General features: G+C 40.3%; 1 protein-coding gene across 9 annotated transcripts in view; it reads left to right on the top strand.

Annotated features, from left to right (window-relative positions):
- LOC121330650 (dynactin subunit 1-like) overlaps positions 1-14,845 on the top strand; it is a 101,665-nt gene that overhangs the window by 66,283 nt on the left and 20,537 nt on the right. For all 9 annotated transcript variants that reach the window (XM_041221739.1, XM_041223387.1, XM_041222561.1 and 6 more), the window contains 9 exons: positions 762-966; positions 2,557-2,635; positions 3,099-3,258; positions 4,414-4,518; positions 8,539-8,730; positions 9,743-9,856; positions 10,333-10,485; positions 10,991-11,151; positions 11,785-11,953. In XM_041221739.1, coding sequence (XP_041077673.1) covers positions 762-966; positions 2,557-2,635; positions 3,099-3,258; positions 4,414-4,518; positions 8,539-8,730; positions 9,743-9,856; positions 10,333-10,485; positions 10,991-11,151; positions 11,785-11,953 — 1,338 coding nt within the window. The remainder of the gene's footprint in view (positions 1-761; positions 967-2,556; positions 2,636-3,098; positions 3,259-4,413; positions 4,519-8,538; positions 8,731-9,742; positions 9,857-10,332; positions 10,486-10,990; positions 11,152-11,784; positions 11,954-14,845) is intronic.

Genomic DNA, 14,845 nt, shown 5'->3' with positions numbered 1-14,845 from the left:
ATTTTGTTGTGTCAGTGCCTCAGAGTTTCATGCAGTTAAATGAGGATTTTTTCCACTTATCTACACACCATACTCCATACTGTTAAGGGAAAAAAAGTTTTTGTTGAGAAAAAAATGATATATTAGAAATACAAAACTGAAAGATCATAGTTGGATAAGTCTCCACCCCCCTGAGATAATACTTGGTGGAAGCACCTTTGGCAGCAATTACAGCTGTGAGTCTGTTGGGATAGATGGACACTTATTTAACAAGCTATTTCAGTTTTTATTTTTCATTAATTTTCTACACATTTTAGAATATTTTTTTCACTTGGAAGTTGTGGGGTAGAATGTATAGATAAATGAAAAAAAATAAAAAACTATTTTAATGCATTTTAATTCCAAGCTATAAGGCAACAAAAGGTGAAAATTTTGAAAGGGGGTGTAGACTTTCTATAGGTACTGTATACTGCGTTCTTATCATTCCATATGAACATACACTTATTACACTAGTTTATGCCCAGATGTCTGCAGTAAAATTGTTAAGATAACATTTATTGAATAGTGTGAAACAACGTCTGTTATAATAATTCCAGTTTCTCCTATACAAACTGTTTCTTCATCGGCAGACTCAAGGTTGCACTTTGAGGCCTGGCGGTAAATACTCCTGTAGGTAACATAATCTTACCTTTTCAAGACATGCCTGTCTGTCTAATTGTTTAACAGTGTTTGCAGTAAGATATATGATTTAATCGCTAAATTAGTGAGTGATGTTTTTACAGGAAGCCAGAGAGGCTCTGGAGGCGAAGGACCGCTACATGGAGGAGATGGCAGACACTGCAGATGCCATCGAGATGGCCACTCTGGACAAGGAGATGGCTGAGGAGCGAGCAGAGTCCCTACAGCAGGAGGTGGACTCCCTAAAGGAGAAGGTGGAGGAGCTGACCATGGACCTGGAGATCCTCAAGCACGAGATCGAGGAGAAAGGTACCGATCATCACGCTGCTTTACCAGGGAGTGCTTCCAGTATAGGGTCTATCTATGACATCAGATTGCCCTTGTAGTCTTTTTGTACTTAAAAGCCTTACATGGGATACTTCAGAAGAGCCACCATGTGGAATCATCCATTGTACAGCCCTCATTTATAGTGTTGTTTTTCAAATATCGACATATCCCAAAACAAGGTATTAAAGATAAGAACCAAAACATTGTCAACACAAGAACACAGGGGAATATACTACTGCTGGAAATCAATTTTAAACATTGGTTAGCACTCCTTTTGATGAAATTGATTGCCAGATCTTCAGGCGTTCTAGTCTTCCTTAGAACTGATGTTCGTGTACAGATACTAGTGTGGCAATCACACCAAACTCCTTGTTACTTAAAAGATTGAAGATAAACAGACTGATATTAAACTGAGACGTGTACCTTGATGTCTGCACTGTAATTTGTAAATTCATTATGTATTGTAGGGGTACCATGTGTGTTTTATACCTTGCTGTTAACCCTTTCAGGACCAAGCATTTTTCAGTGGAATGCTCCCCCAGGACCAGGTGTTTTTTGGCTATAGTTGACTCTCTTCCTATAAAACTTCACTAAAAATATTTTTTTTACAGTAGCATCTTGGAAATGGTGTCCTTTTTTTCACAACACTCTGGGAGACATAGTAAAGTATTTCAGAAACCATACAAACTTTTTGCTTATTTATTTTTTTCAATACAGTATTTTTTGTGATGTACTCTGCGTAGAGCTACAGGGACCTTACAATATTTTGTGATAGTTTTGTTGAAAAATATTGACGTTTGGGCAAATTAAAAGACATTGTTTCACCTGGGTGATTGCAGTGACATAATACACGTTTATTCTCAGAGTCTTTATAAGCAATACTGGGCAGTACTCTCTATCTTTTTTTTTTTTTTTTTTTCTTTTTTTCTCAAAATAAATATTTATAAATAAAGTAATAGTTATTCATTCCATTATTATCAGTAGTAAGGAAAAAAAATGTACCAAATACAGTTAGTTCATGAAATAGTTTGTGCTTGTATCCACTCGTTTCTTGATAATTGTAAATGTTGTAAAAAAAAAACCAAAACACACACACACACACACACACACACACACACACACACACACACACACACACACACACATATACATATATATATATATATATATATAAACACATGAGACAGAGTAAATGTTCTAATATAATTGTAAGTCAAATACATCAGATTTATAGTGTTTCCCTTTTTTTTATTAGCTCTAAACAGGTTCCTGTGATGTTTTGTTTCTGCTGTAAACTTTCTCTGCCCTTTAGACACTAAATGCCTCTCTCAGTGAAGTCACATAAAAAAAACTACCATGAAGTGAACGTCAGCCCCTCCCCTATTCGTTGATGTGTGTTTCATGTACTGTAAAGTACGGTGGCCCTGCAAGTCATGAAATGAAAGTGCTTTTTTTGTCGTGTTTACATGATCGCAGTCCTAGAAGCCCACTTCAGTATGATCGTGTTAACACGATCCTAGTCCTTAAAGGGTTAAAATACTCCAACACAGTAACTAGGTTTGTTTTGGACAGGATCTGACGGAGCTGCCTCCAGTTATCATGTGAAACAGCTCGAGGAACAGAACGGCAGACTGAAGGAGGCACTTGTCAGGTCAGTTTTTGACACGTTTTGGTCTCCATACTTTTTATTACAAGACTCGGTCATAACACAGACATGGCTTTTTACAATTAGCATTCAAGAAATGTGTAATCCTTACCCATGTCTAAATTATTTTAAATTCAGTCCTTTATATTAAAATAGAGTGAGTGCTTCATTAACATTGGTCATGCAAATATGTAACCCTTTGTTAGCCTTTGTCATAATAATCCTTTACATTTTTAATTGATTCTGAATTCAGTGTTTTTGGATTTTAGAAAATGAGAATGATAGATACATTCATACTTTTAAACAACTTGTTTGAGGGAGAAAAGTGCAAAATTGTTGGCATGGCAGTGAATGAATTGCCCCAGTTTAAAGTTGTAAAAAATTATCCAAATGTTAAATTCAGACCTTAAATAACTGAAACATTCAGATTCTGAAAAGAAAGAGGCTTTTAATGTGTGTGTTGTTGCAGGATGCGAGACCTGTCGGCCTCAGAGAAGCAGGAGCATGTGAAGCTGCAGAAGCAGATGGAGAAGAAGAACTCAGAGCTGGAGATCCTGCGGCAGCAGAAGGAGAAGCTGGTGGAGGAGATGACGCAGGCCGAGAAGACCATCGATGAGCTGAAGGAGCAGGTGAGCGTCTTGGGGTTCAACATCAGAGCCACCTTCAGTTAGGGGCTGAAACCATAGCTGATTATCACGGAGGTGGAAATAAGACTCCCATTGCATAGCAGTTTGATCAATTCCCAGTTTTGCCATGAGTTTAATAAGACACACCTGAGCTTATTACCTACAATATACACTGTGGCTAATCAAGCTTTTAGTAAAACCTGGAATGGGTGAAAAGGCTATGCCATAGGAGTCTTATTTATGTCCCAGTATCTTCATACTATCAATAATGTATTTAGTCTTAATAATAATTATCATTATTCATGTCATCAGTAATCATGTTTCTGACTGAGTTTTGTTCTGTTGCTGTCTCTTACTGTATACTAATTTATCCATAAAGAGACAGAGGGCATCAAAATGTATAGTTATTTATTTATTGTAGAGAAAACAACTGTGTGTGTGTGTGTGTGTGTGTGTGTGTGTGTGTGTGTGTGTGTCAATCCTTATGTCAGTAGGTCAAGTAGGTGTATGATGTACATTTTTGAATGTACATCAGGTAGATGTGGATCCTGGTGATTTACATTCATGATGCTGGTATCTGAAATGTAGTTTTTACTGCTGTGGCAGGGGTTGTGCATTTGTAACATACTGGGTAACTTCAATCTAAAGCCCCTTTCACGCTGGCACTCCTACCCGGGTCCTGGCTGACCGGGTTACAGTTCCACGAAGCGTGAAACCACCTACCCGAGAAAATAACAAACAGCCACGTCGGCGTGAAAGTTTCACTTCCACAAGGAGCATTTCTGTCTATTATGTTTAGCTATATTTTGGTGATTTGAGACACACCATGAGTCAGATTGCAGCAGGGATGAAGAAACAGTTGCTCTAATCAACATTCAATCCAGTGAAGCTTGGATGGATGCATCCATAACAAGCTGCTTCCGAGGTGTTGCTACGAGCATTATGTATTTTCTGATTTCGACTCTGCTTCTTCAAATGCAGTGTGAAATTGGGTAGTGTGAGACCCTGGAAGAGCTTGGCATTGTCAAAGGGGCTTAAGCCAGTGTTTTAGGATCCTATAACACTTTTAGCATTGTGAGCACGTAGCCGGTTCCTCTGAACCTGATTGACTGAGATGCTCTGCAAGGTTCCTCAATGTTTGTTGACTGTGTTGTTCAGGTTGATGCTGCTCTGGGCGCAGAGGAGATGGTGGAGACACTAACGGAGAGAAGCCTGGATCTGGAGGAGAAAGTGAGGGAGCTGAGAGAAACCGTCAGTGACCTGGTGGGTATCCATTTTAAAGACTTACACTGCAGCAGCAAACCTGGCAATCCTGAGCACAAGGGAGACAGTGTGTTTCAGGCACTGTAATGCACTGGAATCGCCAGCTAGATAATAAAACCTGTCCCGTAGCCCCTTTTCAGCTTCTGAATCTGATGTGTATGAATAGCAGTACATTTCCATTTATACCAATTAATGACTGCACATCTACACAGGAACGCTACATGAAGCAGGACCACCACACAGTGAGATATCATATGAAATGACTGCTCATCTACACAGGAACACTACATGAAGCAGGACCACCACACAGTGAGATATCATATGAAATGACTGCTCATCTACACAGGAACGCTACATGAAGCAGGACCACCACACAGTGAGATATCATATGAAATGACTGCTCATCTACACAGGAACGCTACATGAAGCAGGACCACCACACAGTGAGATATCATATGAAATGACTGCTCATCTACACAGGAACGCTACATGAAGCAGGACCACCACACAGTGAGATATCATATGAAATGACTGCTCATCTACACAGGAACGCTACATGAAGCAGGACCACCACACAGTGAGATATCATATGAAATGACTGCTCATCTACACAGGAACGTTACATGAAGCAGGACCACCACACAGTGAGATATCATATGAAATGACTGCTCATCTACACAGGAACGCTACATGAAGCAGGACCACCACACAGTGAGATATCATATGAAATGACTGCTCATCTACACAGGCTTTGTAATCACCATGCCTGCAGTCAAAGGCAGGGTAGCAACGGTTTTCAAGAATAAATTAAAAAAAAAAAAACTATATTTTTAGCTAATATAAAATGCACTTTTGTTTCGACCAAACATACACCTCAACTGTAAAAAAAAAAGATTACAAAATTAAACCATGGCATGAAATTAGACCCACAGAGGCAGAAGTGTTTGAGTCAACAGCAAACCTGTCATTTGTGTCACAGGTGGTCGTTCTGTGTAAATTAAGATTTCATTTGGCCACCAGAAAAGGAGCGACTGATAGAAAACTTGAATATAGTATCAGTACCGTCTACTTGTAGATTCCTCTGATTTGTAAAGAACGCCTGTTTCTTTAAGTTCCACTTTCAAGGTCGAGTATGTAGGCATTTAAGAAACACGTTACTGTCTGAAATGTGTGTCTTACCTTCACAGACAACATGATGTGGTTCTGAAAGCTGGAAGTACATGCAAACAAACAGTTTGCCAATGATTGTGGCAGTAATCATAACATTATACAAGGAGTGTGGCAGTAATCATAACATTGTACAAGGAGTGTGGCAAATTGAGAAACAGTGTGAAACGTAAACAAACGCTGAACTTTTTTTTTGTGTGTTTTGACCGGAGCTAGCACTTGTACACATAGAGACAAGCATCTGGCTTCATATTACATCCTTTACTGTTGAGGATTACGTGTATATGCGCTGTAATGCAATGCTGAGGATCTTAAGTAGGGAGTCTGTCTGTTTTTTATTCACTTAATTTTTTTGGTGCTTGACTATTTTTGAGTTTTATGTAAATCAGTCTTTTTTGGGGCTGATTGTTTTCAGTTACTTTCCAAAATGCCTGTAGTAACTGGACAGTACTTGCACACATAGTTGTATCTATGTACCACATAGTTGCAAACCAGCCTTCTACTGTAATTGTAATCTTGTTTTAAATCTCACAAGTGGAGTCTCCAATAGAAATGTAGAATGTGCTGCCACTCAGTAGTTGGGGCGGGGTTAAAGTATTCAGAACAAATCAGTGATCGATAGAAGTCAGGAAGGAGGGACACTGCTTAACTGCATGGAAAGATAGTAGTAGGTTTTATTTATTTATTCATTTATTTGTAATGGGAAAGTGGTGAAGTCAATGTGAATTGAGAAAATCAGAAGCCCTAATCTTAAAGGTATGTCAGTATATTTTGTGATCACACGACCTCCCCTACAATAGCCTTTTGGGTTGGGACCTCCAGTTTGAGAAACGCTGATCTATGTAATGGAAATTGTACCCTTTTGAAGTATGAAATGTAGCCTTTACTGTTTGGGTGTTTACTTCCTAAAGACCCCAAACCTGAATAAGAAATATCAAAGCTGCTCACAGAGCCTGTGACACAGTCATGACCCGTCCCTGAGGGCATAAAAGTACTGCGCTCACCAATCTCTCTATCTGCTGTACATTTTGCATTTATTGTGTTTTTACACTAAATGTATGTGACATTAAAAATGATCACTGTAGTAGTTTTCAATAATTACTCGTCATGTGTGAACTACAGCCTGTTGCTTGTTACATCTCACTGCAGCCTTGTGCCCCTCATGAAGCTTTTGGCTTAGCAGCTCCTTTTCAAGGATCCAGCAGTGAAAGCTGGCTGACTTGCGCTGTCCCTCCAGGCTGCTATAGCTCTGGCTGGAGTTGTTATTTCTTATTTTTTGTTACGGGAGATTTATTTCTTGTTTTTATTATGATACATTGTTTATTGTAATATTGTATTACTGCTGTAGAGAAGTGTCTCTTGTGTTTTCTGTTTCTTTTACAGAGACCACATGCAGGCTGGTCTACAACGTGGTGTTTTTTGCACACGTACAGCTCAGCAGCTGCTTGGCTCAGCAGCGCTGCACAGGACCAAGATATGGGCTTTGGGTGTTCATTGCTTGCAATCTCATCCACAGTATCTTGATGCCGTTTTGGTGACTGCTTTTAGCATCACCATTGCAAAGGCTGTTAGTACCATCTAACAAGCAGGCTTTCCTCAGTTTCATGTGTATACTGACTGAGTGGTTTTTCCAGTGGCATGTACAGGTGGGCAAACCTGTACATTACTACCTGCAGTGACTGTGAACCAGTGGTCACCGACCCACTCCATTCCTGATCTGGTACCGTTCCGGTACCGAACCAAGACAGGAGGTTACTGGAGGTTACTGCTCCGTTACGGACCTGGTGCTAAAGTCACTGAAGAAAATAGGAGGCACTTTTATACACAGAAAATTGTGGAAATTTGGAACCAACTCCCCAGTAATGTTGTTGAAGCTGACACCCTGGGATCCTTCAAGAAGCTGCTTGATGAGATTCTGGGTTCAATAAGCTACTAACAACCAAACGAGCAAGGGGCTGAACGGCCTCCTCTCGTTTGTAAACTTTCTTATGTTCTTAAAAGTCCCATGGTCAAGCCCTGTCTAAGCAGAGGCTGTTCAAGTGGATAGCAGACAGTCAGGACTGCCTATGAGCTGGCAAACTTGCCCCCTCCAGAAAGCTCACTGCCCATTCCACCAGGGGCATGACAGCTATGTGGGCTTTTTTCCAGAGTGCATCTGTCAAGGACATTTGCAATGCAGTGGTGTGGGCTGCTCCTCATACCTTTACTAGGTTCTACAGACTTAGGTCGTGGCTCCTCAAAACCCTAGCTTTGGAACTAGAGTGTTAAGGGTGGCTTCTCAGTTGACCCTTACAACCCAGGAATAGAGGTGAGTTTCTCCCTCAGTTTTTTAGCGCTAGCTTCTTGTTACTGGGGTTCTTAATGGTAATGCACAAGGCCACCTCGGCTTAGCCTTGTAGCATTCTACTCGTGCAACGGCTTAGGTGTACTGACCCACTCGGTAATGGTTATGTTTCGTACTTGAAAGGGAAAGTTTGGTTATTATAACTCAGGTTCCCTAAAATAGAAATGTAACCATTAACCTTCAAGGTCACTGGCAGCAGGCTTGAAGGAAAAATTATGCTGAGGTCTGTGAGCGCTGTCATGATATGGCTTCAGGGGTGGACCTTGACTGCGCCGCAGGCTCTGCGAACAGCATTGATTATTCATGTTTCAGGTCTTTATAAATTCCCATGAGGTAATTATTAAAAATTACAAATTTTAAGGATGCAAATATTGGAAACAAATGTAATTCTGAAACTCATTTTGTGACAGAGCTGGGAGCTGGAAAGGGGGTATTTTATTATTTACACTACCTACTGGAGTGTGTGTTTATACGAGTGTGTTCACGTGACTGATGTGTCACACCCGCAGGAGGCCATCAATGAGATGAATGATGAGCTGCAGGAGAACGCGCGGGAGACTGAGCTGGAGCTGCGGGAGCAGCTGGACCTGGGCAGCGCACGGGTCAGAGAAGCTGAGAAGAGGGTGGAAGCTGCGCAAGAGACTGTCGCTGACTACCAGCAGACCATCAAGAAGTACCGGGAGCTGACCGCTCACCTGCAGGCGAGTACAGAGAGACACACACTCACACACACAGGGGCAGAGAATGGAAGAGCAGCAAGTACCAGCTGAAACATTTTAGTCGCTCGCTGTAACTTGTTTTTATATTCTGGTACAGTACCACATGTGACAACAGTTCATATGACACTTTGAACACAAAACATGAATCCTTTGTATATTTATGGTAGGCTATATATTAATAGAGATATATATATGGAGAGAGAGGAATACATTTACCTAAGTGATTTTAATGGGTGTAGGTTCATGTTTGGGTAAGTATGCTGTGCAGTAGTGGGATAGTAAATGGTTACATTGATCAGTATTACTTTTTTGTGCATGTTTACAAACAAGTGAAAGTTTGCTCACAGCATGGCCTTTATAAAAAGGGAATGAGGACAGAAGGATATAGGAATACCAAAATGTAGTAAATTAATTTAAGGAAAAAATAGATACATGGTCAAATGCTTTTTGGGTGTAAAACATTTTTAGTTTATCAATTATATTGTTAATTAAATATTCATGGTTGTGTTGAACCATGACAATTCTGCTGATTTACTAAAAGAAAAAACTTTGAATAAGAATAAACAAATACATTTTAAAGTAAAAGGTCACTGAGGAAAAAAAAAAAAACCCTTTCAGTCATGCATTCATCAACAGGAGGCTGTGTGGTGGTTAAAGATAAGGACTTGTAACCAGGAGTTCCCGGTTCAAATCCCAGCTCACTCACTGACTCTGTGACCTTGAGCAAGTCACTTAACCTCCTTGTGCTCCGTCGTTTGGGTGAGACGTTGTTGTAAGTGACACTGCAATTAATGCATAGTTCACACACCCTAGTCTCTAAGTCGCCTTGGATAAAGGTGTCTGCTAAATAAACAAATAAATAATAATAAAGGATTCAAATGACATGCTGCCATCTAGTGGTAGTGGTATGAATTAATGTGTGTTGTTTTTTTTTCATATGGAGATGAGATGTGTTTGTGTTGTCTGCCTCTCATTGTCGCCCTCGTGTGTTCAGGAGGTGAACCGGGAGCTGATGAGTCAACAGGAGGCCACAGCAGAGCAGCAGCAGCCTCCCGCGGAGATGTTTGACTTCAAGATCAAGTTTGCAGAGACCAAGGCCTACGCGAAGGTGAGCACATAACCTACTGTTCATGCATTTCAGGTGTCCCTGGGTTTCTGTTCAATTTGTTTTACAGAAAAAAAAACTACACTTGACATGAATGAAAAACCGGAGGGGGGTGGGGGGGGGGGGTTAGTATTTTTATATGATACCAGTAAATCCTACCTAATATAAATTACTATAATTATGTGTATCTCACTGTTACCTGTGCAAAAGATATGCATTATATAAACATATTTCTTTAGATCATCTGGATGAAGTAATGGGTAAATTCAGTTCATTAGTAGCCACCATTTGAAAAAAAAAAAAAAAAAATCAAATAGATGTTTACCCTAAAGTGTTTGATTTTTAAATAAGAAAGAAAGTGAGAGTTGTAGAATGACGGTAATCCATATAAAGTAAGAATTGGAATTAATTGCTTAACTTCAAACATGATGATTTCCAGTAATCTAATGGCGGATTTTGTTTATTTTGTTCTTTTCCAGGCAATTGAAATGGAGCTGCGGAAGATGGAGGTGAGCCAGGCAAACCGACAGGTGTCTCTGCTCACCTCCTTCATGCCGGACTCCTTCCTGCGTCACGGGGGCGACCACGACTGCATCCTGGTGCTGCTGCTCATCCCTCGCCTCATCTGCAAGGTGACGCTCTAATTGAAATGAATACTTCACTGTATCCCAGACACTGAAGAGCAGATGGGAGAATATGGGATAAAATACAATTAAATAAAAAGCATGGTAACAAATTAAAATGGCTTGAACCACGAAGCCCATCAAGTTCTTTTTTGTATTGGTGGTCTGACCAGGTGGGACACCATTTCATGAAAATATGGTGTCAGTGTCAGAAAAATGTCTTTGAGATAATCCAGCCCCACAAAAAATTGACGACTTAACAGGGTAACACCCATACATTTCCATGCAGTAGCCCAGATGAGCATGCCTCAATCAATCAGTCTTTATTTTATATAGTGCCTTTCATAGTGGACCACCATCACAAAGCTCTTTACAAGATGCAGTAAGAAGAAGAAAATCCATAATACTTCAAATACAGAGAAATGCATAATACATGATATACAAAAAAAAATTTCATAAAACATCGAATACAGTGGAAAGTGCATACCACATGCTTTTGTGCCTTGTGTTTTAGGCTGAGCTGATCAGCAAGCAAGCCCAGGAGAAGTTTGACCTGAATGAGGACTGCGTGGCAAGGCCAGGCCTGCGGGGAGCAGTGGGAGAGCAGCTGAGCTTCGCTGCAGGACTGGTGTACTCACTCAGCCTGCTCCAGGCAACCCTGCACAAATATGAACAGTACGTGCCTCTGCTTGAGTCTTTCATGGCTTCATTTCCTGTATTTAGGGGCCCCCGAATAATTGTGAGAGCTGGTAATGCAGAAGATCTAATACAGGACTAAGCTAGACCCAGAGTTCTATGATTGTCTAAATTGCTGGCTGGTTTCACAGACTCTGATGAACACAAATTCTGTATTACCATAGCAAATCATCCATTAATGTGTAAAATTGATTCTTAGTGCAACTCATCGCATTCTGTACCAGTCTTGGCAATCACCATCGCAGAAGTGTTTTTGGGGTAAAGCTAAGAACAATTACTGCCCAATTGTTCTACATTGGTAGTAAATTAATCATGTTTGCAGTACCACTGTATCTGTGGGATAGATTTTAGCTTAAATCTTTTGTAGATATTTTAAAAGGAGACAATGAACTATTCAGGGATACCAAGATATTTATGAAGTAAGGTGTCTGAGTGAGGAGAAATGGGCAATAAATGTCCCAACTCAATCATTAGCTTTCAAGGTTAATGACATCATATTTCTGACCCGCAGGGTGTATATTCAGTATGTATAAAATAAGCTTGCAGTTGTTTGACAGTTTCCTTCTACCAGTGACTCTGATCTTTATCCACTGTTCCTTGTATCTCCTATAGAGCTCTGAACCAGTGCAGTGTGGAGGTTTATAAGAAGATTGGTACACTGTATCCAGAGATGAGTGTCCATGAACGCTCCCTGGACTTTGTGATCGATCTCCTCCACAAGGACCAGCTGGATGAGACCGTCAACGTGGAGCCCCTCACTAAGGCTATTAAATACTACCAGGTACCGTGCAGAACAGTACCAGCATGTCTTTCAAATGATTCATTACCGTACAGAACACTGCCAGCACACTAAAGCTTTCAAATGATCCATTACCATACAGAACACTGCCAGCACGTTAAAGCTTTCAAATGATCCATTACCATACAGAACACTGCCAGCACACTAAAGCTTTCAAATGATCCATTACCATACAGAACACTGCCGGCACGTTAAAGCTTTCAAATGATCCATTACCATGCAGAACACTGCCAGCACGTTAAAGCTTTCAAATGATCCATTACCATCCAGAACACTGCCAGCACGTTAAAGCTTTCAAATGATCCATTACCATCCAGAACACTGCCAGCACGTTAAAGCTTTCAAATGATCCATTACCATACAGAACACTGCCAGCACAATAAAGCTTTCAAATGATCCATTACCATCCAGAACACTGCCAGCACAATAAAGCTTTCAAATGATCCATTACCATCCAGAACACTGCCAGCACACTAAAGCTTTCAAATGATCCATTACCATGCAGAACACTGCCAGCACAATAAAGCTTTCAAATGATCCATTACCATACAGAACACTGCCAGCACGTTAAAGCTTTCAAATGATCCATTACCATCCAGAACACTGCCAGCACATTAAAGCTTTCAAATGATCCATTACCATACAGAACACTGCCAGCACGTTAAAGCTTTCAAATGATCCATTACCATACAGAACACTGCCAGCACACTAAAGCTTTCAAATGATCCATTACCATACAGAACACTGCCAGCACAATAAAGCTTTCAAATGATCCATTACCATGCAGAACACTGCCAGCATGTTACTAAATGATTCATTACCATGCAGAACACTGCCAGCATGTTAGCTTTTAAATGATTCATTACCATGCAGAACACTGCCAGCATGTTAGCTTCTAAATGATTCATTACCATGCAGAACACTGCCAGCACACTAAAGCTTTCAAATGATTCATTACCATGCAGAACACTGCCAGCACACTAAAGCTTTCAAATGATCCATTACCATCCAGAACACTGCCAGCACGTTAAAGCTTTCAAATGATCCATTACCATCCAGAACACTGCCGGCACGTTAAAGCTTTCAAATGATCCATTACCATCCAGAACACTGCCAGCACGTTAAAGCTTTCAAATGATCCATTACCATGCAGAACACTGCCAGCACGATAAAGCTTTCAAATGATCCATTACCATGCAGAACACTGCCGGCACGTTAAAGCTTTCAAATGATCCATTACCATACAGAACACTGCCAGCACGTTAAAGCTTTCAAATGATCCATTACCATACAGAACACTGCCGGCACGTTAAAGCTTTCAAATGATCCATTACCATACAGAACACTGCCAGCACGTTAAAGCTTTCAAATGATCCATTACCATACAGAACACTGCCAGCACAATAAAGCTTTCAAATGATCCATTACCATACTGTGCAGAACACTGCCAGCATGTTAAAGCTTCTAAATGATTCATTACCATGCAGAACACTGCCAGCACACTAAAGCTTTCAAATGATCCATTACCATCCAGAACACTGCCAGCACAATAAAGCTTTCAAATGATCCATTACCATCCAGAACACTGCCAGCACAATAAAGCTTTCAAATGATCCATTACCATACAGAACACTGCCGGCACGTTAAAGCTTTCAAATGATCCATTACCATACAGAACACTGCCAGCACAATAAAGCTTTCAAATGATTCATTAAATACTGCCAAGTACTGTGCAGAACACTGCCAGCATGTTAGCTTCTAAATGATTCATTACCATGCAGAACACTGCCAGCATGTTAGCTTTTAAATGATTCATTACCATGCAGAACACTGCCAGCATGTTAGCTAAATGATTCATTACCATGCAGAACACTGCCAGCATGTTAGCTTCTAAATGATTCATTACCATGCAGAACACTGCCCGCATGTTAGCTTTTAAATGATTCATTACCATGCAGAACACTGCCAGCATGTTAAAGCTTTTAAATGATCCATTACCATGCAGAACACTGCCAGCACATTAAAGCTTTCAAATGATCCATTACCATCCAGAACACTGCCAGCACAATAAAGCTTTCAAATGATCCATTACCATCCAGAACACTGCCAGCACGTTAAAGCTTTCAAATGATCCATTACCATACAGAACACTGCCAGCACAATAAAGCTTTCAAATGATTCATTACCATCCAGAACACTGCCAGCACGTTAAAGCTTTCAAATGATCCATTACCATACAGAACACTGCCAGCACGTTAAAGCTTTCAAATGATCCATTACCATCCAGAACACTGCCAGCACTAAAGCTTTCAAATGATCCATTACCATCCAGAACACTGCCAGCACGTTAAAGCTTTCAAATGATCCATTACCATCCAGAACACTGCCAGCACGTTAAAGCTTTCAAATGATCCATTACCATCCAGAACACTGCCAGCACAATAAAGCTTTCAAATGATCCATTACCATCCAGAACACTGCCAGCACGTTAAAGCTTTCAAATGATCCATTACCATACAGAACACTGCCAGCACAATAAAGCTTTCAAATGATCCATTACCATCCAGAACACTGCCGGCACGTTAAAGCTTTCAAATGATTCATTAAATACTGCCAAGTACTGTGTAGAACAGTGCCAGCATGTTAGCTTCTAAATGATTCATTACCGTGCAGAACACTGCCATCACGATAAAACTTTCAAATGATTCATTACTGTTTCCTTATATTCAAAATAAATATAATTTGCACACAAATCATTGACAGTAATGATGCAAACTATGTATTGTTTTATCACCAGTATTCTGCTTTAAATACGAACCAGAGAAATAAAGTATAAGGTGACATTTTACATGCAGTTACTTGGGAGTTTGAAAA

This window comes from Polyodon spathula, chromosome 1 (assembly GCF_017654505.1).
Source record: "Polyodon spathula isolate WHYD16114869_AA chromosome 1, ASM1765450v1, whole genome shotgun sequence".
In the NCBI taxonomy this organism is placed as follows: Eukaryota; Metazoa; Chordata; class Actinopteri; order Acipenseriformes; family Polyodontidae; genus Polyodon; species Polyodon spathula.
This window is presented reverse-complemented; position numbering and strand designations above follow the sequence as displayed.